Genomic DNA, 27,599 nt, shown 5'->3' with positions numbered 1-27,599 from the left:
TATAAACAATTCTGTCCATTTACAGTGTGTGGGATAGTACCTTTAACAAGTGTTATAGTTATTGGCTAAATAAGATATAGGGGCAGGTCAGACAGTAACTATGCCAGCACTGTAAACCCAGACACTGCATTTCATTGAACACCGACATACAGTATGGGTGACACACTTGTATTAACTGCTCCAAGGTAAGCTGTTCTAATATTACTATGTATATATAATTATGTTGGTCCTGTTTTTTTCTGTATTTATTTTTCTGTTTTTGACATTTTTCAAATCTATTTTCTTGTAATTCAGCAATTACACCCTTCTTACACTTTTTACCACAAGCCAGTACATTTTCACCTCAATACTTTTTAAAAACACATTGTCAGCCCTTTCCACCTTTTCCAAGTGTAAATTTCACAGTATTCTATTTAAAAAAAATAAATAATAATCTGATTATTTCTTAATTTATTCCCCCACTTTTGGAACACTTTTATTGCTGACACTTCCGCATGTTTAGTAATATTCAGCAGTGAAGAGGTTAAACATTTTTTCTACTTTAAATGTATTTTTTATTTATTTTATTTATTTGTATGCACTTTTTGGTCTTTCTTGATGGGTAATCCCGATTTTCTTTTGGTGTCCCAGGGAAGTGCCCAGCCAGCCCGTTCCTTAACCCAAACTGCTCGTTTGCTTGTTCCCAGGGGCTAAAATAGCACATTATCCCTTTCCTTTTCTAGCATAGCAGCTTTGAAACATTGGTTACTTCTCCCGCTGGTGCGTTATATATATTCCGCTGCAATGTGCCAGCAAGTGTAATAATGTTGGCCACATCTGTACTGTAGATCAGGGGTGCACGAAGTGGGGGGCGCTAGATTTTCTGGGGGGAGGGCACGGCTGTTACAGAGGCCACGTGCTTCCCCGAAAGCATTTAAAATAAATGCCGGGGGTCGCGTGAGACCTCTGTAACCTCCTAATTCACCTTGGTTCCAACTAAGCGTTTCCATGGCAATGGGGTCATGTGACATCACATTGCCATGGCAACATGACCCCACATGACCCCGCAATGTCATTTGACGCTGGAGCCATGCAGGAGGGTGGGGGGTTGGGGGGGAAGGGGGGTGCGTGAGTCGAGGGGAGAGGAGAAAGGGGGGCGCATGAAGGTAAGTTAGCGCACGCCTGCTGTAGATTACTGTGCCTGAAAACCTTTCAACTGTATCACAAGGAAGCCACACATACACCTACAGAATAAATAGCATTGTCAGCGAACTTTTTTTAAAAAGTATGATTCTTGTGATTGAAAGCTCTACTGTTCAAAAGGGTACTACATTAGTTCATTATTAAAATATAGTTACAGTATATAGAGAGAGGGAGGGGAGAGAAGGACGGAAGAGGTACATCATTTCATGTACTATAAAAAATTATTCCAATATTTTTTGAATCCTTCACCTTTAATTTGATCATTTAAATTTTTTGTTAATTATTTCCTGAACATAGCACAGTTTTATTTGTTAAAAATTCAGTATTCTTATATTTCATAGTAAATCACAGCAGATCCGCCCAATTTTTCAGCCAAAAGAATTTATGTTTTATGACTAAACTCAGGTGGCGAGTGGGTGTATGTGGGGGTTTTTTTAAATTCATGAACGCTATTAAAAAACAGTGTCTCTGTTCTGCACCTACTGTATATGGGCTTATTTTTGTAGCTCCGAAGTTGTCCTTGCCAAACCGAATGGTTTGGGCATGTTCAAAAGAAGCAGAATAAAAGGTGGGGGGAAAAAAAACGGTGTTCTCTATTGCAAATCACTTCTTCTAAACTAAAATAACGTAACCGACCGGTTTAACAGCTACAGTAATTTGCCCGGATTGTATTTGCTTAGAGGCGGAATTACCAGACATGCTGCCGACTCCATCTCCAGCCTGTTTTATGGGTTTGCTCTCTCAGCCAAACCCATATTTCAGGCCACTCTTTACATGGTGTTAAAAAAAGTGAAGTTTTTAATGTAGTTTGCATACACTATAATAGCAATTGAGGGCAAAAAATGTGCGTTTGAGCCTTTTTTTTGACAACCCGATCAGATTGACAGTCCAAGAGTTAAACCACTTGTAAAAAAAGCCATTTAGACCTAGTTTGGACATGTGATAAGGGCTTACAGAATAGCAAAGCGTGCCAATCCGCTTATAAAGGGAACTTTAGAAGCATTTTGTAACACTTTGGAGCTATTAGAATAGGCGCCACAATATGTTTCTCACTTACTGCCTTCTGTGGCAATTCCTTTGCTATTAATATCCATCAAAACCCCTCACACCACACTTTCATTTCCAGTGTAAAAATACACCCTTCTAACAGCAGCAGCAAGTAATGAGTTAAAAACATTTAATTAAGGTGTAGTCCTACCTTGAACCAAATTAAACTAAGATGAGTGGTCTGCTTAATACTGTAGGTTTAAACGAGATGATTTTAAAAAAAGATAATGAAGAGAAATAATTAGCTTAAAAGCAAAGAATTACAAAGGAAAAAAGGAAAAGTGCTGTTTTCGAGACATTACTGTAGCTAGAATGGTGAATTTTCAGTCTGCATAAGGAAATCACTGAATCTTGTGACATGAGTCATTATTTCTTGTGATTTATAAGTAGGCAAGCAATGTAACAAAGCAATGGGGAAAGTCATCAGGACAGGGGCGTATTGTTAGAGATATTCGCAGCAGGAAGAGAGAGATGATGATGTCACTTTATAGATCATTGATAAGACTTCACCTAGAGAACTGTGTTCAGTTGTGGATACTACGGGCCATTTTTACTAAGCTGTCTTCTGCCATAAGAGACTTTCTGGTCCCGGAAGATGCCCATTGGTACATAATGGCGAGAGACTGCTTAGTAAATGTGACCATACTGCATATTCCCAGAAGAATATCAATAAATTAGGGACTATATAAAGAAGGGCTACAAAAATGGTGCATGGTTTAAATCATAAAATGTATAATTACAGACTAAACAACCTCAATATGTAAAGCTTGGAGGAGAGAAGGCAGAGGGGGGACATGACTGAAACTTTCAAATATATCAACAAAGTAGAGGAGGGAAACATATTTCAGACTAATAGAAGGCAAGAACAAGAGTTTATTCTCTAAAGCTGATGTTTGGAGGCTTAGAGGAAATTAGGAGAAGTAGTTCTTCACAGAAACGGTGATGGATTTGTTGACTAGCCTCCCAACAGAGGTGGTAGGAGCTAATACAGTAAGGATGGTATTACAGATGTATAAAGACTTACTGTAGTGCTCAAGAGATAGCGCTGCTGGGATGTCGCTGCAGGGGGTCTATGCTGCTGGATCAGACTCCTCCACAGTGATTATCCTCCAGTCCGGGGCAAGCCGTGGGACCGCGACTTGCCCGAGTCCCGAAGACAATAAGGCTTTCTTTTCTGTAGGGCATCTAAAATATACAAACAAGGGATGTAATACAGTGTAGGGAGATAGGAAAATTAGAAAACAAGCTGTGCAATGTGGTTCTTGTTTGTCCTGTTTACGTTGATGGGAGCCAGAATAAAGCCCCTAGAGACTGAAACATTGTCTTATGTAAAAAGAATATATATTTTTGATCAAATATTCAACTTGGATTGCCTGGAGAATCATCAACATTTATCTATGTCTCCTGGCAGCAAAACTACAAAGAACCAGATATATCACAGAAATGGTATCCCATTGGTTTTAGTCTTAGATAAATCTCGTGCTGTTTTTGTGAAATGTGGCCACTCACTCCCAGAAAAGCATTATAATCCTGTGCCTATAAGATTCAATGCCTTCAGTGCACTAGTTTTGCTCCAAAATTGCCTTGACTCTAATAATAATAATAATAATTGTTTGTTCTTGTATAGAATACGAAACCACTAATAATAGCATGTTCTTATATAGCGCTGCTAGTTTTTACGTAGCGCTTTACAGAGACATTTTGCAGACACAGTCCCTGCCCTATGGAGCTTACAATCTATATTTTTGGTGTCGGAGGCACAGGGAGATAAAGTGACTTGCCCAAGGTCAGAAGGAGCCAACACCAGGAATTGAACCAGTTACTTCAAACTCAGTGAAGATATGGAGTCAGTATAAAAGACAATAAAGTATACAGAAAATATTGTGAAATCACTGGAAACGGGATTAACCCCAAAACATATAAGTAATAGATACCAAAATGGAGTGACACTACATACATTTTATGTACTGTCACTCCCCATTGGTGTCTATTACTTACTGTATGAACAAACACAAAGAGAACAGAAGCCCACTGGAGAGCACTCAAACATATACATAAATCACAGCAGACGTGAAATGGAAAGGTATTTATGTGAGGTGAGGAGTGAATGAATTAAAATACTTTAATGGGAGTAAGTACTCAACTAAAATGGGTAGAACACTAGACATCCAGAATATATTAGACTCAATAATGAGCCACAAAAGCGCAGCGAAATAAAAAACACCGGATAATGGGCGTGAAGTGTAGGCTACCACCCCTGATTATATATATAGGGTGCAGCCTGGTAAGTATATATACCGAGGTGGCCTATGTCTGCTAAATATAACACAGATACAACCACTCTGGGGTAGCTGTGGAAGATAGAGAAAGGTAGGAGTGCTCTCATTCAAGTAGGTGTGAATGAGTCAGCCTATCCACGTAGTCATATAGTGATAAGACAGATCACAGTAGTACACAGGTAGTGTCCACTTACACCTTGATAGGTAATAACAGAGCAAGTTATTAACTCTGTGATGGTTGAGAAAAGCGTAAATAAAAAACACAGTCTGAGGTTATTTTGAAACAGAATAACACGTGAAGTTATTCAAGTCAAGTGCACAACGGAGACAGCTTTTGGAATAAAACTCTCTAACAGTTCCCACGTTATGCCATATATTTATACCCTAAAACCTAAAGCCCCACCCCTTTATGGGGGGGCTTGCATGTCACTAATATTACCTCATTTTGTAATACATAACAATACTAAAGCTGATGTAATTTTGTAATATGTAATAATACTGGATAACTGTCTGTAAGCTAAAAATCAATATGGGGTTAAATGTGATTCAGTTCTGCCACTTGGCACATTGTATGAGAAACAGTTTATCTTAGACTACTAACGAGGCTTTCTCATAATATCTGGCCTGTTTACACTTTCAATTTGGAAGCTGATTGGATGAGGAACGATCAATAAAGTCTGCTAGGAGCGAAAACATTCCATTCTCTCTTTCACACAGATTTCTTCACATAGAAAGTCACAAAGACAAGACAAGATGGCGGATTCAAACAAAATGGCTTCATCCTAATGCTGTTATGTCAGACCCCCTAATGTCTCAACTTGGTCAGTCCCTCCTCTGATTCTTTAAAATATTGTTTTTTGAGAATTATTGACATGATTTTAGTCCAGAAACACATTGGGAGGCACAGGGGTGCTCCATCATCTCATAATGCTGCTTGAGAGTATAGGACAGTGCACGAGGGTGCCTGCCAAATGTAGTCATAGTCTCATATGGCGTTGCGGCCAACTTCTTTTCCAGAGTTAGAACACTGTACTTGGCATCTTTTTTCTTCAAGGGACTGCTGTAAATTGGTACTGCAAACAATGGCATTATGTCTGCAGAGGGGGTTGCATATTTGTGGATCATGCCTTTGACAAACGTAACACAAACATAGATGACAACGAGTATCACAATCACGCTCATTACCGCATTCAAAAATTTCGCTCCTAGTGATCCTACCAATCCACCCAGCCCCAAAGGGTCCCAGTCTGTGTCACTTTCCTTCCTACGTCTTTCTTGAATTTCTTCTATCTTATCTAACTCATGTTGTACCTTGCCACTCTGATCTTGGATGAAAACACAACATTGTTCTTTAATTAGGGCACATACACCTCCTTTTGATGCTAAAATGTAATCTAAAGCCATTCTGTTTTGTAAGGCTATCAGCCTGGTCTGATAGAAAAAACAAATAAGTGCGCACTAAAATATATACTTAATACAAAGTGTTAATTGTGATGTCAATTTAAATTAAAAAAAACACACCCCACCATGTGGAAAAGGTAAATAAATATATACCAATGTAGATGAGCGTCTGCTGCTGTGTAAATGGTAGCCCAAGACCCTAGAATCTAGTAACAAAAAAAACAAACAAAGCGCACAACACTCATCGTGAAAAATGTAATAAACTATGTTTATATATAAGGTGTTTCAAGGTTATGCGTACATCAAGGTAAATTAATCAAGCATAGAGCCACAGAGTGGCAGTTACCAGCGTCTGCAACCAGGAACCACCAGAACTTCACTCTCCTTTCCAGCTACAGGTAGGTGAAATGCCAGATAATTGATGACTCTGCCACAGTCTCAATGTCATGTAAATAGCATCCACTAAGCGCATAACCTTGAAACACCTTATATATAAACATTGTTTATTACATTTTTTCACGATGAGTGTTGTGCGCTTTGTTTGTTTTTTTTTTTAAGCCTGGTCTGAACCTGTTCTTGGATTAGTGATGCAATAGCTGTAGTGGTGTAATTGAGGACATCATCTAACACATCTGTTAATGTATTAAGCCTGTCATATAGTAACCCAACTCCTACATTTAGAACTAAACTAACCCAAAATTGTTCTTTCCATAAACTACTTTTCAGCCCTGAAATATTTGGTGTTTTTCTCTTGTTTCTGGTTGTTGGAGGAACTTGGCCCATAAATGATTGCTGTTGCTAGGGTAAAAATGGATACAAAAAATGCAAAAAACGTATTTTAAGCAAGTGACCGTTCTGCTGCTAGCTAAAGAAAAATGGCATCTATCTCTACCATCATATATTTTGAGAATTAGCACAACATTCTATTACTGAGACTTTGTGATGTTTGTGGGTGAGATGGTGAATTAGTGTAGTGTTACCTTGGCCATGGTGATAGATATCTGCGATGTATAAGGAACACAGGCAGATGAGTATTGCTGACAAGGCTCTGTAGGGCATCATCATGACAATCCTGTCATCTCTCTGTGGGTTATACCTTCGCAGACCCAATGGTGCATACATCTTAAAATTCTAACTTATACACACTATAAAAAAATAAAAATATTGAGTCTTTGAAAAAATGAAATGTCCTGAGTCTTTGAAAAAATGAAATGTTCCTGATAAGATCAAGCCTCTGCCTGGTATCTTATTTTCCTCGTTGGTTAACGGTCAAAGTTTATGTCTCGTCAAAACGTTAACTTGATGCGGCTGTGCTTTAGATGACTTTGGTCTTTGGTGGAGCTGGAATGAGTTTTATGTGAGCCACGTGGATCCAGGAAGAAATCTCTGACACTTTAATTGCTGTATTGGTGGTTAATATGGGCCTTTTCATCTGGGATGAAGAGCATGCTTGTTTAGGAACTACTTGACCTTTAACTCCGTCTCGCGTAGGTGCACTTTTATCATAACTTATGCCTAGAGAGACTCAAAAAATATATTGTATTGTATTGTATGTCTTTATTTATATAGTGGCATACAATACTTATTAATTGTTTTATTACCAATAGATGGTCCTTAATTTGTTTCTTTGAACTACTGATAGTCATAAGTCATCCCATAAGTGTCTCATAGGGAGATAATTTAAACCTAGGAATAAATTCTTGTATCAATGTGTTTACTACTGTCTTAACATCCGCATATAGACAGAGGTATCTCCTATTAATGCTCCTCACATTTAAAACTAAGCAGCTAATGGGGACTTGACTGTACTACAATCTAAGTCCCTAAGACTTTGGGCCTCATCCATTGTCAAACCAATTGCTTCCATAATCAACTCTATCCTTTCTGCAGGCCATATCCCTAAGACCTGGAAAACTACCAGAGCTGTCCCAATCTTCAAAAGTGGGGACAAAAACACTGTCTCAAACTACAGACCAATCTCTCTTCTCCCCATGCACACTTGCTCTCATTCATGCCTCACTGTCATCTCCTCCGATGCAAATGGTATCAACCTTTTCATTAAATACTAACTAACCTTAAAACTTTCCCCACAAATTAAGCATCCCAATAGCCTGCACTCATGGCTAGTATCCCACACACAGTCACTCCTACCACCCATTGTGGCCAAGCACTGCCATCTACAGCACTTATTCCCTCACCTGCTATCTCTGTAAATTTCCCTTAAACCTTAGATTGTAAGCTCTTCAGGGCAGGGATTTCATTTCCTATTGTCTGATTTTGCTGCACTTACTATTCTATTATAATTCCCTCTACTGTATTCTTTGTGAAGTGCTAAGTACATTTTTGACGCTATATATAAATAAAGTCATACACTACAATACTACCCAAAGTCATGGAAAAAATGTGTTTACTCCCAATTACTATACTAAGCCAATTCCAGTCTGGCCTCCACCCCAAACACTCCATTGTAACTATTCTGCTAAAAATGTGAAATGCCTTGCATATAATGTATACCCTGCTCACTTATGTAACTGTATTTGCAACTATGTATCACCTGTCCTTTAACTCTATACCTAGAACATATCCAAAAACGAGAAGTGACTCCTAATGCACCACTTCCTGGCAAAACATTCTACAAATAAAATAAATAAATTAGCAACTAGGATGTTGTTTGCTTAATCAGCAGAATTAGAATGATATATTATACAGTGATTTTAACAGTAACTACTGCTTATAATAAAATAGAACACTTATGGAAAAATAAATGGTTAGAAGTTATAAAATATATCACATATTCAGTTAATAGTCAAATGCTTTTGTAGAGGACTTCTCACTAATTTTTGTAATATAATCTCTTTGCACAGTGCCGAACACACTGACAGCGTTATTTTTTTAAAGACACTCAAAGAAAAATTTCAGAGCTTGTTTATCTTGGGCAATTTGCCAGCCCGGGCGTTTCGCCAAAAAGACCTTGAGAGTGCCGAGCAGATAACAAAACAGCTTCTCAGTCTTCTAAATATTAATTACTGAATTGAAACTTCAGCTCAAAGTTAAAAATGGAGCTCTCTCCACAACAATAAAAACAAAAAAATGTATGCCCTCTTTAAAAATAAAAATATGGCCTCTAAAAAATAAAAATATGGCCTCTCAAAAAATAAAAATATGGCCTCTCAAAAATAAAAATATGGCCTCTCAAAAATAAATAATGGCCTCTCAAAAATAAAAATATGGCCTCTTAGAAATAAAAATATGACAATTAACTAAACTGAGGTTAGATCAACTTATGAACACACCATATATAATTTAAACAATACGTGCGAGCTTAAAATCTCTTTGCAACATATCCTAATCCTATAGAAATGCAATTGATGTGTTTTTACTGGTTTACACACAATACAGAAACCACAATACAGACACACAAAGAACAGAGACACAAACTTCTCTCCTACACAGCGAATCAACTTCTCATAAATAACCTGCTTTTAAAACTAATATTTTTATTTTTTATGCTCCGGAGCTTTTGAGTTTTGAGTTAACTTTTCGTATCTTTTGCACATTCCTTTGGAGAAAAAGGGGGGTTTTGGCACGGTCTGAGGCTGCTGTTATTCTGATTCTCTTTCTAGTTGCCATTAGAACAGAAGGAAAAATAATATTTTCTGGTTTAAAAGACCTATTCGTGTGGCCAGTACGAACAAACCTTTTAAATTCCATTCTTTTTCTTCTACTCTCTCTATTAGGGCTGCTCTGCAATTACTGGCAACATGTCCTACCTTTTTACACTTATAACACTTTCTGTCCCTTCCAAACACTTTCTGTCCCTTCCAAACAATATACACACAAGTCTCTAATTGTATCCCAATTTCTGCATATAAACCTTTCATAAAAATAACCCTCAATATCTACTTCCTCAACATCATCATATGCCTTAATTATCTATCGGCAAATTCACTTGCTATTTCTTTCCTATTCACTTTCTTTTTCACTTGTTATTATATTAACTTCTGTCCTGGCAATGGTAAAAATAAGCAACGGGACCCTCCTGTCCCTCAACAGAATTCTTTTGACCCATATTAACGTAAAGTATGTTTCCCTGTGGGATTCAAAAACACACGAGACGGCGCTCTCTGAGCTTATCAATCCCACAGAAAAAGACCCCTCTTTCATTTAAACATCTGCGCGATTAGTTGATAATAGTACAAACAGTGCCATTCACTGGCCAACGAAATATATTTATATTGTCTCTTTTCGTTCTCTGTATTCATTCTTTATTATTTTCGTCTGCAGACACACAATCCTTTGAGAATTTTTGGTTTCCCATTATTCCCCTGTTACAGAAATCAAATTTAATTGACCTGTACAATACTTCTTCGGCTACAGAAATCAAATTTAATTGACCTGTACAATACTTCTTCGGCTACAATAATCAATGTTAATTGACAATGTACAATACTTCGGCTACAGCAATCAACTGTTAATTGACCTGTACAATTTAGCGTTACAATAATCAGCACAAGCTGATTACGTACAACTCTTTTGGCATGTTATTGTTCTGAATAGTGTAAATATGCAGATAAGGACCTGTCACAAGACTGTTCCCCAATCGCATTTTCTCACCATAACTATACCAAAGAAAAACTTGAATCACTTCAGCGGGTCCAACCTAGTCCTGATAAACCTTGTACTTTTATAACATGGATACAGATAAGACTTTCTAACCAGATATCCATGCACTCACTTGGTATGTAAATGACAAAACAGAGCAAATGTACAATCAGGTACCCGTACTGTTCAGACAACAAAAATATATATCACTACCCAGGACGGTCTGAAAACAATCCCTTTACTGTATGCATACAAACACTCACCTACATCACCAAAACACCAAAACTTTTAACGGGACTCTTACCTTAGCCCCTAACAACTCTTAACACTCTTACACTTTAAAATGAATACAGGAACAGAGAATAATACATTCACGTGAAACTGCTAGGGATTCTTACTCGTTACATCAGATAAGACACCGTTCAAAAATCAGCTCCAAGCATCACTCAAAACAATTTAATCAGGGTGTTTGTCTAAAAATGCAGGTAGCCTTACCTTGATTCATATGTGAGCGCTCAGGTTTGAGTGATGGACGAGTGATTCATCCGGGTGCTCGATTCCGATGATATTGAGTCCCTATTCGGAATGCGCCATCTGAGAAAAGCGTAAATAAAAAAACACAGTCTGAGGTTATTTTGAAACAGAATAACACGTGAATTTATTCAAGTCAAGTGCACAACGGAGACAGCTTTTGAAAAAAAACTCTCTAACAGATAACAAGTTATGCCATATATTTATACCCTAAAACCTAAAGCTCCACCCCTTTATGGGGGGGCTTGCACGTCACTAATATAACCTCCATTTTGTAATACATTACAATACTAAAGCTGATGTCATTTTGTAATACATAATAATACTGGATAACTGTCTGTAAGCAAAAATCATTATGGGGTTAAATGTGATGTCAGTTCTGCCACTTGGCACATTGTATGAGAAACAGTTTTTCTTAGACTACTAACGAGGCTTTCTCATAATATCTGGCCTGTTTACACTTTCAATTTGGAAGCTGATTGGATGAGGAACGATCAATAAAGTCAGCTAGGAGCGAAAACATTCAATGTCTGTTTCACACAGATTTCTCCACATAGAAAGTCACAAAGACAAGACAAGATGGTGGATTCAAACAAAATGGCTTCATCCTAATGCTGTTATGTCAGACCCCCTAATGTCTCATCTTCGTCAGTGTTGTAGTAAATAGGACAAGGTACAAGGTTGGCATGTACTCACTCAGATGAGTATAAGTGAGTCAGTATATCCAGTATTTAAGGCAATCCAAACAGTCACTGGCAGTGACGTCATCACGTCAAAGGGGCGGGACTAACGCTCGTGATCGGAGCGCGACCTCCTCACACTAGCTCCCTACACGGAGCTTTGTATATGCATTGAGCTAGCCCTATTTCTACCCTAGAAGCACCCGTGGGAAACTTTAAAGCACCCAGCACCAGCAAGTAGGTGTACAGCTACTAAGCGCTACCATAGGGTCTGCTAATCTATTTTTACCGGATATTTGTTTTGTTTTTACCTACCGAGGTGTAAGTAGAAACTACTTGTGTACTACTGTTCTCTATTCATTTATCGCGGCAACAGTCACCTCCTGTGTTTGTAACAGACACCCCCATTCAGGGGTGTCCCTACACCAGTGTTATACTCTGTGTGGGCTATTTTGTTACACTGTTGAGACTGCGTTATTTTGACAGCTAATTATACTGACACTTGCAGTGATTATCTGTTTGGATTGCCTTAAATACTGGGTATACTGACTCACTTATACTCATCTAAGTGAGTACATGCCTACCTTGTACCTTGTCCTATTTACTACAACCATCACAGAGTTAATAACTTGCTCTGTTATTACCTATCAAGGTGTAAGTGGACACTACCTGTGTACTACTGTGATCTGTCTTATCACTATATGACTACGTGGATAGGCTGACTCATTCACACCTACTTGAATGAGAGCACTCCTACCTTTCTCTATCTGCCACAGCTACCCCAGAGTGGTTGTATCTGTGTTATATTTAGCAGACATAAGCCACCTCTGTATATACTTACCAGGCTGCACCCTATATATATAATCAAGGGTGGTAGCATACACTTCACGCCCATTATCCGGTATATTTTATTTCGCTGCACTTTTGTGGCTCATTATTGAGTCTAATATATTCTGGATGTCTAGTATTCTACCCATTTTAGTTGAGTACTTACTCCCATTAAAGTATTTGAATTCATTCACTCCTCACCTCACATACAGTACATACCTTTCCATTTCACGTCTGCTGTGATTTATGTATATGTTTGAGTGCTCTCCAGTGGGGTCCTGTTCTCTTTGTGTTTGTTCATTAATTCCACCCCAGATAGAAGCACCACATTACTATATACTTTAGCAGTAGCGAGGGTTCCCTTCCACCCCCCCTCCACCCCCTCCACCCCCCTCCCCCTCTCCCTTGAGTTCGTGTCTATTACTTATACCTGTATGTTTTGGGGTTAATCTCCTGTTTCCAGTGATTTCACCATATTATCTGTACACTTTATTGTCTTTTATACTGAGTCCTATCCTGGGCATTTTGTGCTGACCACAACTCCATATCTACACTGCTTTATGAAGATTCAGGGATGATCTTCTCCTGGTCAAGCGACAACACTGTTTAAGGGCCAGTATTAATCATTTTACTGTTCACTTTCTGGTCCAATATTCTATATGTTCGAATAATTTATTTGATTGTTTTTTGGTGGTTCCATGTTACACCCATATTCAGGGAGCACCCCAGTCACCTTGTATCACTTCAAACGCAGTGGCAGTCTTTACTCACTGAGCTGCTCCATCTCCCATGTCTCTTTACTGTCTCTATATATGTTCAAAAGAAGACTTGTATGTATACCACTTTCCCATTGTTCTCTTTTGCAGATTGATCACAAGATTTTGCAACCATGGCAAAAAAATATGTGCCTTCCTCGTGGTCTTATCAGCTATTGGCTTCATCTATAGATTCAACTACAATAACAGCAGCATTTTTGTCAAACCTCTCTTCTCTATAGAAACCATAAGCTCCAAGGCCATTAGTCCAGAGGACGTCCTGAGAAATGGAAATGGGATCATATTTATAGAGACCACTAACAGAATGGAGCCCCGTCCCCTGGCATTATGTGCCATTGAGTCAGCAGCCCGTGTGTACCATGACAGGCCTGTGGTTTTTTTCATGAAAGGTTTGACCAACATATCCTCGGAAGACGATATGAACAGAACACGGAAGAGTTTCCCAACACTCTCATCTTTTGATAATCTCTACTTCTTCCCTCTGAGAATGGAGGAGGTGTTTAAGGATACACCTCTACTCCCCTGGTTTATGAAGGTAATGTCATTTGGACTTTATTACTTGTTAATAGAGATGAGTGAGATATTTGTGCATATTCATGGCACACATTCCCAAATCATGAAAAGCCGACATGGAGTGATTTACATGATTCAAACTAGATTATTAGCTTTTTCAAATTCACTCTAAATTATTTCAGATAAAGAGGGAGCAAGTCTCACATTGGGGCATATTAACAAAGTGGGGCTAACCAATAAGACACATTACAGATCTATTAAGGTGTCTTATGGCCTAGCACTGCTTACTATAATAGTAAATATGGTCCTGTATGTAGTTTAGATTTAGATTTATGTTTAGATTTACTTTCTGAATGGTTGCTCAACAAAAATTAATAGACGGTAAGGTGTCCTTAGGCTTCAGATGGTGTTTTATGGTATAGCCACGCTTAGTAAATATGGGCTTGAAAATCAATAATATTAACAAAGTAAAACCTCCCAAGTGATGGGCTTCATGATTTCCCTCTGTGTGATGCAATGTTCAGTGTTCTGTATATACCGGCTATTCCATTAATACTTTCTGTGATGTCATTTATGGCTCTGCCTATGAGAGTGACCATTTGGTAACAGCAGGAAAGGGAGGGGGGGGTTCTGGCTGGCACATTTTAGCCCAGGGGGCAAGCACAACCAACTGACCCAGGAACCAGGTGGTCAACACACCATACACAGATGCATGTTACATGCACCCTACATAGGCAATCTCCATACAGTTCATACTGTATGTAAACACACAATATACAAACAAACCAGATTTACACATACAGGTACACTGTATACAGATATGTATTTAATTTGTCAAGTTGGATGTACAGTACAGAGCATTAGAGCTTTTTGTCTTTTGTTCTATACATGAGGTCACAATCGTTCTATACATGAAGTCACATGGACTTCCACACCAAAAAGGTGTTTAATGAGCCACAGGATCTTATGGCTCATTAAACACCTTTTTGATGTGGAAGTCTGTGTGCCTGTATTTCTCTCATACCTACTGCGGTATCACTGGGATTATTGGATACCCCACTTAATATCGAGCACCGGCAGTTATGTTTAACTTGATTCTTCTTTACAGAGTAGAAAACTGTGTCAAAGAGCACCCACCAAGGTGGGGTGACTGCAGAAAGTTCCCAATTGTGTGCACTCGCTGCTCCTTGAAATGTTACATGTGGGACAGAAAGATCTTGTGTAAGACCGTGGCACAACCAACAACGCACTATACTGTATATAAGTCCACAGTGAAAGGGACAGATGGTCCCAAAATATGAATTGGAATGATGAGTATATATATAATCAATGTATTAATTAAGGTTAAAATAATAGGGACCACATATAGACAACAGATGCCAAACACAGCTCACAAGCCATCTATTATGGCAAATACAACAGGCAAGGTAACCCGATGTAACTGTGAGAGGAACCAGTATGTGATATTCCGATGGACAGGGAATCGGAATTAAATAAGTGTCCCAAAAAACATACCCCAACACACAGAGGGATGAAGGGAATAGGTATAGTGGGGGAGGGAAGGTACTCATAGATCTAAACATCCACTAGCCCTACAGTATATCCGATTCCCAGTGCAACGACATGACAGAATCAGTACTTAAATATAGGTGTCTGTGTCACATAAGTCAGAACACGCTCAGTAGACTAGATATACTAATATTGCACATGACATATATAGTCATAGGTATAGCTTCATAGTATTCTGAACTAAAGAACATTATTCAATAGAGCTGATAGCATTATCAAATCGGCCGCTGTACATACTGTATGCACAGTGCTATATAGTATAGTCACTGTTGAACAGCAAAGAACTATGGTGCATATAGCAATGTCAAAATAAGCCGCTGTATGTGTGTACAGTGCTATACAGCTCAATTGATGAATGGCTGATATGATATGTTGTCTATATGTGGTCCCTATTATTTTAACCTTAATTAATAAATTGATTTTATATATACTAATCGTTCCAATTCATATTTTGGTACCGTCTATCCCTTTCACTGTGGAGTTAAACTGTATATAGTGCGTAGTTGGTTGTGCCACTATCTTACACACGATCTTTCTGTCCCGCAAGTAACATTTCAAAGAGCAACGAGTGCACTAATTGGGAACTTTCTGCTGTCTCCCCATCTCGGTGGGTGCTCTTTGACACAGTTTTCTGTTCTATATAATTCCCCTAGTTGGTTCACCTGCTCGTTCTTCAGGTTGAGCAGGTATCTCCTTTGTTTGTTCTTTACAGAGTGCCTGCATTACTCTATATTTGTCACAATACTAGTAGCACTCCTTTTGACACAAATATATACGAAGTGTTGGTTTTGGGTTCTGAGCTTACAGGGGTTGTGTGTGTTCATATACACACATCAGAAACACATACCACACATGACAATAGACCAAATTCACAAAACAGATGCACACAACATGCATGAACAAATACTATATAAACACATGTACACAACATACAGTACACACAGTGCATGCTATATATATATATGAGCAGACAGAGAACATATATGCACAATATACAGTACATACAGATATAACACACTTCATTGCACACAATGACAATAGATGCATCATATATACACACAATATAATATATATGTAGCCCCCTTTCCCTAAGCCTAAGGAAACCTATGCAGGTGACTACGCATGCTGCTATACCTGTTGCTCACAGGAGGCCTAAGCCTCCGCCACTGGGAGCCTGGTGTGAGCTCTGTCTCCTCCACCTATGAGGGATTCCAGCATTGGCGGGATAACCCCTCACAGGAACTATTACAGTAATGAATACGCACACAAGGTATACAATGAGTATTTACTGAACACACATACTAACTATATAACTGTATAGAAAGAGTGTCCAGTCCGCGCTCTTGCTCTTTAAGAAATTGGAATAGTAGTTCCTCTCTAATCTTTTGCAGCTCTTGATGTTGAAGGTGTCTTCCCCCACCTCCAATGTGGATCTCTGCAGAGAACTCCAACAGCGATACCCAGTTCCAAGAAAAAGAAAAACACAAAAGCGCACCAAGATTGAGATATACAGTGTATTATAGACAATTAAAATTAGTAATATACACTTACATGGATAAAAACTTTATTGATCCTGATCACGATCGTGACTTCTATGGTGAGGCAACAGTAGGGATGAAGGGGGATGATTTCCGTCTCTGCAAACAAGCCCCGCGCGCTGGGACTGTGTCTCTGGCTATGCTGCGTTTTCAGCTCCACACGGTTGTCAGCGTGATGGCCTGCGTGACGCGCTTGCGCGGCGGATAAGGCCCCCAATAGTAGTCCCGAAGATGCCTGCCCGTTTTCAGTCTTAGATCGTGATTTGTGGAAAAAAGCACTTGTGTGAAGACTGGCTGTATGGGAAACAAGCCAGCAACACCCTTCGCGACGCGTTTCGAATACAAAAGTATTCTTCCTCAGGCAATATCAGGGGCACCTGTTTGGGGTCCTTTATATACCAGACTACATTTGTAATTGGTCAGTATCAATGAGCAGGCATCCAATCAGATGTTCTTAGAAAAGGGGGATGGATTAGAATCCCTAAACCTGCCCCTTAGTAATTAATATAGTATACAGATAAGTTTTACTAAATTATTGTGGTGGCACTTAGGATAATAAATAAATAATAAAAACGAAAGTGCAACTCGCTAGTAGAGATATATAAAGTGAAACAAACAGGTAGCCCCTTCTACAAGTGCAACGTTTAAAATATATTTGTTGATATATAAAAAACAGATAAAACATTGTGCTAAAACATACAAACATTACATGAAACAAATAATATTAAGGGATGGGAATAAAATCAATATAAGAAAAAAAGGGGGAGAAACAGAGTATAAAATTTAAATTTGGAAAGGAAAAAAGGAAAAAAGGAAAAAAGAATTTTGAGGAAGAAAAAGGGGGGGGGGGAGATAAAGAAAAGAAAAACATAGTGATTAAGAATAATTAAAAATACATATATCTCAATTTGGAAGGCTTTCTAAATTAATAGTTAATGATATAAGCAGACTGTAAAGCGAACATTACCAATTGTTAGATTACCGCAGGAAAGGAGTCAATTTCTTAGAAGAAATATTGTCAACATTCCTAAAATATTGGCCTCCGGTAAACCATTAACCCATTTGTTGTGTCATTTTAAAGATGTTCATCAGTGTAGTACAACTGGGGTTAAATATATGGGTATAGAACACATTACTACAACTATTAGAGCTGGTGATAAGGACCTACATATCGCAAGGAGGGAGCAATTTTGGATCTACACACTCCAAACCAAACATCCTGGGGGGTTAAATGACTATGTAGAATTGACTCCTTTCCTGCGGTAATCTAACAATTGGTAATGTTCGCTTTACAGTCTGCTTATATCATTAACTATTAATTTAGAAAGCCTTCCAAATTGAGATATATGTATTTTTAATTATTCTTAATCACTATGTTTTTCTTTTCTTTATCTCCCCCCCCCCTTTTTCTTCCTCAAAATTCTTTTTTCCTTTTTTCCTTTTTTCCTTTCCAAATTTAAATTTTATACTCTGTTTCTCCCCCTTTTTTTCTTATATTGATTTTATTCCCATCCCTTAATATTATTTGTTTCATGTAATGTTTGTATGTTTTAGCACAATGTTTTATCTGTTTTTTATATATCAACAAATATATTTTAAACGTTGCACTTGTAGAAGGGGCTACCTGTTTGTTTCACTTTATATATCTCTACTAGTGAGTTGCACTTTCGTTTTTATTATTTATTTATTATCCTAAGTGCCACCACAATAATTTAGTAAAACTTATCTGTATACTATATTAATTACTAAGGGGCAGGTTTAGGGATTCTAATCCATCCCCCTTTTCTAAGAACATCTGATTGGATGCCTGCTCATTGATACTGACCAATTACAAATGTAGTCTGGTATATAAAGGACCCCAAACAGGTGCCCCTGATATTGCCTGAGGAAGAATACTTTTGTATTCGAAACGCGTCGCGAAGGGTGTTGCTGGCTTGTTTCCCATACAGCCAGTCTTCACACAAGTGCTTTTTTCCACAAATCACGATCTAAGACTGAAAACGGGCAGGCATCTTCGGGACTACTATTGGGGGCCTTATCCGCCGCGCAAGCGCGTCACGCAGGCCATCACGCTGACAACCGTGTGGAGCTGAAAACGCAGCATAGCCAGAGACACAGTCCCAGCGCGCGGGGCTTGTTTGCAGAGACGGAAATCATCCCCCTTCATCCCTACTGTTGCCTCACCATAGAAGTCACGATCGTGATCAGGATCAATAAAGTTTTTATCCATGTAAGTGTATATTACTAATTTTAACTATATAACTGTACCACACAATATAACACAACAATGACATGGGTGAGTACCCCCAAAGTACTTACGGTGCAGTGGCACCAATATCCCTGGTGACTACCCAGTGTCAATCCCACCCAATGTATGAGGTAGCGCTACCCATGTGAAATGTATGTGCACTTTATACCTGTCTGGGCACTCCTGTACCCACGTGTAGCTGATTAAATAGAAGATCAGTCTGGTCCCATGACATGGGGCCCCCAACAATCCCCTCTTTCCTTATGAGTCCTGACCCGCTGTATGAGGTGCGAGCCTAGTCGAGGGAAGCACTGCTCCCTGGACACTACCCTGCATGTTGCCTTCCTTCATCCGACTGACACGCTGTCCATTTGCGCCAAAACCTCATCCCTTCATCCTGGCTCCTAGAGCCCTATTGGCTAGGACTCCCCATGTGCTAAGCCTTCCCGCTGAGGACTCTGGGACATGTAGTCCCTTGCTCTGTCTTGCGGAGCCGTTAAGATGGCCGCCACAACTCCTGGCTCACTGCACATTTGCAAACTTAAATTGGCCGCCACACTGACTGTGCATGTGCCCCGCATCACTACTGCGCATGCGCAAATCCAACATGGCCGCCCCCACCTCACGATCCTACACGGAGCTCCGACAACTAACCGCAGCTCACCCGCCCGGCACCGGAGGTAAGAAGGGAGCTCGGCTACATTCTCCCCCTGGTGGAGAATCCAACGGCCCCGCTTGGGCACAACATATATACAGGAACTTATATAATGAAAAATGCATGTCATACATATAACTTAACTGTATAATTGCATCTAAACAATACTAAAAACTTCAGTGAGCACAATTATTATGGAGGCGAACCGGCTCCAAGACAGCGGCTGAGACTCATAGTGAGGTGCCTCTAATGAACATATCCCTGCCCCCACCCTCTCTCCTCCCTTTCCCCATCTTCTCCCTTCCCTCCCCCATCCTCTTTCCCCTCTTTCTAACACCCCTTTACCCCTATCTCCCCTCCCTTTCCCCCATTCCCTCTCCCTCCTTCTCTCTACATCATCATCTATCCTCCTACCCCCCATCCTCTCTCTACTCCCTCCCCATCCTCTCTCCTCCCTCCAACCATCCTCTCTCCACCCACCCACCATCCTCCCGCTCACCCACCCACCATCCTCCCACTCACCCACCCTCCCTCTCCTCCCTCCTCTCCATCCTCTCTCCTCCTTCCGCTTCCATCCTCTCTCCACCCTCCCTATCCCCATCTTCTCTCCTCTCTCCCTCTCCCCATCCTCTCTCCTCCGTCCCCTCTACCCTCCTTCTCCCCCATGCCCTCGCCCCATCCTCTCTCTCCTCCCTTTTTCCCATCCTCTCTTCACCCTTATCCTCTATCCTCCTCCTCTATCTCCCTTCCTCCCCTCCATCGTCTTTCTCCCCGTTCCCCTCCATCCTCTCTCTCCTCCTTCCCCCACATCCTCCTTTCCTTGATCACCTCTCCCCCATCCTATATCTCCTCCCTCCCATTCTCTTTCATCCCTCCCTCTCCTCCCTCCCCCTCATGGTCTCCCTTCTCCTCCCCCCATCCACTTTCTCCTACCTCCCATCCTCTCTCTCTCCTACCCCCCATACTCTCTGTCCTCCCACCCTCTCCTCCTCTCCCACCCATTCTCCCAATGTCCACTCTCATCCCTCCCATCCTCTCTCTCCTCCCTCCCCCTATGCTCTCTCCTCCCCCACATCCTCTCTATCCTCCTCCACATCCTCTCTCTCTCTTCTCTCTCACCCAAATTTCTCTCTCCCCTCCCACCTCCCTCATCCTATCTCCCCTATCCTCCCTCCCCTACTCTCTCACCCACTCTCCACCCTCCCCCATTCATCCTCTCTCCTCCCCCTTTCTCTCTCCTCTCGCCCCCTCCCTCTCTCATCCCTCCTCCCCATCCTCTCTCTCATCCCTCCTCCCCATCCTCTCTCTCATCCCTCCTCCCCATCCTATCTCTCCTCCCTCTCCCCATTCTCTCTCCTCCCCATATATTCACACAGACTCTACACCATATAAATACATTCCAAACATGCAACAGTAGTGTAACACACACACATGCCATATACAAGTACACATTTATATTCAACATATACAAACACTCTAAATATACAACATAAAAATAGAAAATGTCCATGGCACTCCAAGGTTAGAAAAATATAAAAGATACATTTATAACCTCATGAAATTCAAACAATGAAAGAATAGAAGGACATTTCAAGCCAAACAGCCCTTTGACAAGCTCCAGTCCACTGATCACTGCAGTTTAAATAGAGATAAAACATACAGAACACCTACAAGCTCATATTGAACCCCCAAAATAACCACAACATATATATAAGCATATAAGTTTCACAGAGGAGTGCTACTGAGCATGGCAATATATATATTTAAAACCAGAGACATAACATAAAACACAGACAAAGCTCAGTGCACATCCAGTAAAACTTATACACGGTACAGTGCCTAAATATACATGTATAGATAACTATTAAATAAAATGGTCTTTTAGTTTAACATTTTGGCCAAATTGTTGTAAGCCCTTGAGCCAACTGCACGGCAGACCACATCTCAAGGGTCCCTAACACTAATATAGATTCTTAATAACCTGTGTAATAACAGGAAGAATGATTTATAGTAAATCTGTCAAAATTAGTTGCAAAGTTCTAAGTCTGATTAAAGCTTTTATTAACCTGTACATTACCAGGAATGTTATGTTATGTCTCTGGTTTTAATTATATATATTGCCATGCTCAGTAGCACTCCTCTGTGAAACTTATATGCTTATATATATGGTGTGGTTATTTTGGGGGTTCAATATGAGCTTGTAGGTGTTCTGTATGTTTTACAATTCTTGTTCAGCTGGTCTTAGCTGATTGGAGGGTGGCAACCTCCTACCTAATTGAAGCTCACTCCCTCCCACATTTAAATGGTTAAAAGCTCACTCCATAGCATCTCCCACTCTCAGGGGAACTTGCTTGCTTGCAGTACGGTTGTGACAAATCTATTACAGGGTGCTTTTCCTGGTAATGTACAGGTTAATAAAAGCTTCAATCAGACTTAGAACTTTGCAACTAATTTTGACAGATTTACTATAAATCATTCTTCCTGGTAATGCACAGGTTATTAAGAATCTATATTAGTGTTAGGGAAACTTGAGATGTGGTCTGCCGTGCAGTTGGCTCAGGGGCTTACAACAATTTGGCCAAAATGTTAAACTAAAAGACCATTTTATTTATTAGTATCTATACATGTATATTTAGGCACTGTACCGTGTATAAGTTTTACTGGATATGCACTGAGCTTTGTCTGTGTTTTATGTTATGTCTCTGGTTTTATATAAATAGGGAGATTGTAGGCCCGTTTTGTCGCCAAATGGGCTCACTTCCGGTTCAGAATAATGAAAATGTGTTAATGTATTTACCTAATTAATATCTACTAATGCACCTACCATGCATACTTGTATTCATTAAAAAGCTTAAATTACAGCCATCTCAGAGCTGTAAAAATCCTTCCAGACACATACAGTATGCGTTACCTGAGTATCCAATACATAAACATTGCATTAGATCGCCATCTAGTGTTCCCACAGTAAAATGCATTGCTAAACTGTACACATTGCAGCTGACAAGTAGCATCACAATATAACAGTATCCATTAACACATCAAGCTCATATACAAAATATGGAGAAAGACAGAACAGAGATATATACATATACACAAAAAATGTTTAGTATATATCAAAGTACATCAATATCAATGAACATCGAACGTCTTCAGCCATCTAAGGATACTGTATCACCTTCGCAGTCAATTAAACTCAACCATAATACAATAGAATGCAATGGCTATAGACCTTCTATGTTCAGTGATAATGATGTCTTTTGATTTCATTGTGTATAGCAGGTCCATATGGGCCCTGAAAAATTGTCTTTCCACTGTTCTTGGCTGTCACATTAAATAGAAAATTGTATTATGAACTTGAGTTGAGCTCTACTTTGTATCTCTGTCTTAGAGGAGACCTGTACTTTGAAGAATTGTGTTCCTGTAAGGAATATGGCCACATACAGTAGAAGAGTGTGCCATCCGATCCCCTGAGGATATTGCTCAGACAAACTGTCAGGAAGCTCAAAAAATGCCCAAATTCGCAAATTCTTGTGAAATCAAGCTATTCTAGTAGCTCCGAGATGTATATCGTGGGTGCAACTCGCAAGCAACTAGCATGTACAGTACTCATCTCGCCACCTCAAGGGTTGTGAGATGGGATACATGATTTGACTGACGAAAACATTTATTTTTACTGCCTTGGATTGAAGCCGGGGGGCTTCGGAGCTGACCAGCATTAATATCAGTTCCCGAAGACCCACTACATCCATCCTATGTGATAAAAATGCATTTACACGAAACTTCATTACCATATCGGCTAAACACTAAGGTAGTGAAGGGGATAAATACCAGTGCCCGTTTTATTGGGGGTAGGGGTGAAGATGGTATTTGGTGAAGATGGTATTTGGCCTGGGGTGGGTGTTTAGACCTACTGAGAGGGTTGCGGAAGGAGTTAACCCCTTCATAACCTTAGCGGTTACTACAGCTAATGTATTGAAGGGGTTAACCCCTCCTGCTATACACCCAGTAGGCATAAACACCCACCACGGCAACTCCACCCTTCACCAACCCCCACTACCCCCAATAAACATTAAAATACAGTACACACACCAATACTGATTAAATAACAATCCACAGCTGCTGTACAGTGCACAGGAGGGGCTATATCAATGAGCTTACCTCACAGACCCAACTATACTCCTTGAGAAAGGGCTGCTGTAGCCTGAAACGCGTAGGAGGTGTTTTTTTGTATTTGTTTGTCACTTTTTTTGTTTTTATGTAGTCTAATAAATAGTTTTTATACGTTCCTATCCTGGTGAGCTGTGGTTGCTTCATTTTGGGACGCGGCAGTCTCGTACCAATCATCCTTGCCTGTACACACACCAATACTAGCTACTACACTCATTGATTGCCAGTGTGGTTACCTATGCCCTCAATGGGAGTAAAGATAATGCCAAGAGCAATGAATGGGCTCCCTACTACCCACCCCCTCTACCCAGAGCAGCCAACAGGGGGGGACAAAGGCCACTGGCATCCCGGGCCCCGTGAGTCAGGAGGGCCTGGTCGCCGGGCCCCCGGCATGGCCGTGGCCATTAATTTAATTAAAAAAAAAAAAAAACACCCGGCACCGGTCTCCCTGTTGGCAGTACTGGAAGTGAGCGTCCAGCGCACCGGCATGAGAGGGAGGCCCGGCGAGGGTGGGAGCATCACCCTGGCACGGGTGCCTGCAGCGGAGCCGGCGGCAACTGTTGTGAGCAGCTGCCGGACCCCCCGCAGCACCGCCACCCCCCTCCCCGCAGGACAGGGCTGTTCCACAAACACCCACAGCCGCCGGCCACCCCTCCTCTCCCCAGGACATCCCACCACCCCCCCCCCCCCCGGTACACTTACTGCCATGGATGAGAAACAGGAGGAATATCAAAAGGAGGCACTCCATCTCGTATAGAGCTGGGATGCTCTAAAAAAGGAGGTTTGCAGCCTCAGCACGGAGCTCAAAGACACTCAGACAGATTAAGTCTTCATGTGGAGCTGGCGGTCCCCCAGAGAATTTCACAGTTTGGGTACCAAGCTGGGTTCTTCTGGGAAGAGGTTCATACTATCAATACAGAGCTGGATGTCCCTCAAAGGTGTCCTCTGTCTTAGTACGGATCTTGAAGTCTCTCAAATGGAGCTCCACACCCTCAACCTAGAGCTAGAAGTCGCACGCCCAGAGACCTGGGGGCCTATTCTATAAACTTCGATAACCAACTCATCAAGGATTGTGAGCTGCCCTTGCAAAATTTTGCTAGGTAGCTTTTCAGAAAGCCTGGATGAGTTTGTCAAATTGTGCTGGGAAGGCATTTTCTCGTGATTTCTGGCTTCTGGCCAAACACACTTACGGGGGCTATTGAGCCCTTTGACATTATGGAACATAAGTTTTAACACTATTAGAGTACCATAGATATCATAATGCAATTGCAGCATATGCTGATTAAGGGGTTGTGTTGGTGGGATGTGGTCTAAGTCTAAATTAATCATAGAGGAAGAAAAAGACTAAGAAGTATTAAACTCGGGGTGGGGGGGGGGTAAAAAATATTTTTGCAAGTGCACTATGGAATAGGACAACTGAAATTCCAGGAGTACATTATGTTCTGAAGTAATGGCTAATTACCCATGGTAGAATATGATGAGTGTAGGCAGGGCACACAGGGGGATATGATGAGTGTAGGCACGGCAAACAGGGGGTGCTTCTGCAAACAGTAGACCATATACAGCAAGGGATAGGGGAAACTATAAAGTGTGATGCAATAAGTCTATTCAGAAACATTCAGGTTTAAAGCGTAAAGACTGTCATTCTTCAGTGCTGCAATAATATAATTTTAAGTATGCATTACTGAAGTTTTGAAGCAAAACTGATGTACATAGCATCACCTTCTCCCAGTGTATTTTTAATGTCAATATTTCAGTGTCTTTGCTTTGTTTTCCCCATGTGCAAAACTTGCAATTTCATGACTGTCAACTGGAGGAGTGAGGAGGAGAGAACTGTTATTTACCAGCATGAACTACAGTAGTATCATTTATTAACCTCCTATCTTGAGGATGTAGTCAAGAAGACAGTGAAACACATACAGTATGGGATGAGCCCCTACTTTATCTTATGGTTGGAATGGCACATTTGCATGGTTTCAGTACGGTGTGAACCGATAATGACTTGGTGATCTTAATTACACGAGTTATGATCCATTGCATCCATATGTCTATGTCCAAGGAACTGGAGAGTCTAATCAGTTAGGTATTTCCTCCTTTGATGAAATTGCTTGTTTGTGAAGTGTGGTTTAGTGTGGGTTTTTGTCTTCTTCTTCCCACAGCTTCCACCACTGATTGTGTTTCTATTATATTTATACTGCAGGTTAATCCAGATGCGGAAATTCATTGGATCCATGTCAGTTCAGATGGGTGCAGGTTGGCCCTGATTTGGAAACATGGTGGTTTTTATATGGACACTGACATCATCTCAATTCGAACCATCCCAGAAAAGAACTTTGTTGCTTGTGAATTCTCTCAGACTTCTGGTAATAGTATTTTTGGACTTTCTCCCAGACACAGTTTTGCCTGGAACAGCATGGAAAGCTTTGTCCGGGACTTTAATGGAGCAGTGTGGGGATACCAAGGACCAGCACTCTTCACACGCATTCTGAAAAAGATCTGTGTCCTGCCTGAACTCAAGGATGTAAAGGATGGTTTATGTGGAAACATCTCCTACCTAAACCCCAAACGTTTCTACCCTATTCCAGGCCCATCCTGGAAGACGTTCTACCAGGTTTGGAACAAGTTGCCAACTTTCAATGACTCCTATGCTGTTCATCTTTGGAACTACGCGAATAAAGGTACACGAGATACTATGGTTCCTGGGAGTAACACATTGGTGGAACATCTCTATCAACAGCACTGCCCCTCCACCTACAGAGCTATTATGAGAAAAGAGAGCACGCACCTTTAGATATTTATGAGGATTGAAGCATCCATCTCAAGTTGGCTGGCAATGGGATCCACAGTATGGTGGAAACCTTGAATGGGTTTCCAATATGGTATAATTGTATAAACATTTTACATTAATTCGGGATAAAATATATGTCTAGGTTTTCCAGGTGTTACTATCCCATTAGTACCAACCACTGAATTGCTTATGTTTCCTTTCATTGGTAATGTTTGTAAAAAGTAGTGTATCAGCTTGCACAAATCCATAGTTTGAAAGTACTTATAGGGGAGACTCGATATAATAACTCTCATTCAGTTGTATTAAAGAATATAGAGTCCGAGCAGGTAACTCCACCACTGAATTAAAACAGGATACAAGAAGTCCAAAGAAAGAACTTCCAGCATATACCATTTTAAATAAAGAAACAAACAACCTTTAAGATTGAGATAAAGATGTTGTGCCTGCTGGAGTTCCCTACTCGGTCTCCCCACTATTGATAAACAAGGGTGAAGTCTACAATATGTAACAAACTGTAACTTCAACTAATATTGGTGTTTGATAAATGGCATTATATAATGTTTTATTCTTTTGGCTAAAACTGCATAAGATATTTAATAAAGAGATGGTGGTTTCATTATACAGTAATTTCAATATTTGTTCTGCTATGACATTGTGTGCACTGAATGTACAGTAACTTTGATGTGACATGGGTTCAGAAATAGTGTAATGTTGCTAAGAAGTAAGTCATTTTTATTTTAAAAGTAGGAACGTTGGCTAAGGTTTTGAGATGTGCAAATGAGGCCACCAAACATG

General features: G+C 40.3%; 1 protein-coding gene across 1 annotated transcript; it reads left to right on the top strand.

The window, feature by feature from the left end:
* Window positions 1-56: 56 nt before the first annotated feature.
* LOC142465891 (alpha-1,4-N-acetylglucosaminyltransferase-like) lies at window positions 57-27,437 on the top strand. Its single transcript, XM_075570298.1, has 3 exons — window positions 57-185; window positions 13,417-13,861; window positions 26,217-27,437. The coding sequence occupies exons 1-3, from the start codon at window positions 154-156 to the stop codon at window positions 26,805-26,807; spliced, it is 1,068 nt and encodes a 355-aa protein (XP_075426413.1). The 5' UTR covers window positions 57-153; the 3' UTR covers window positions 26,808-27,437.
* The last annotated feature ends 162 nt before the right edge of the window (window positions 27,438-27,599 follow it).

The sequence above is a fragment of the Ascaphus truei genome, chromosome 14 (genome assembly GCF_040206685.1).
Source record: "Ascaphus truei isolate aAscTru1 chromosome 14, aAscTru1.hap1, whole genome shotgun sequence".
Taxonomy (NCBI): Eukaryota; Metazoa; Chordata; class Amphibia; order Anura; family Ascaphidae; genus Ascaphus; species Ascaphus truei.
This window is presented reverse-complemented; position numbering and strand designations above follow the sequence as displayed.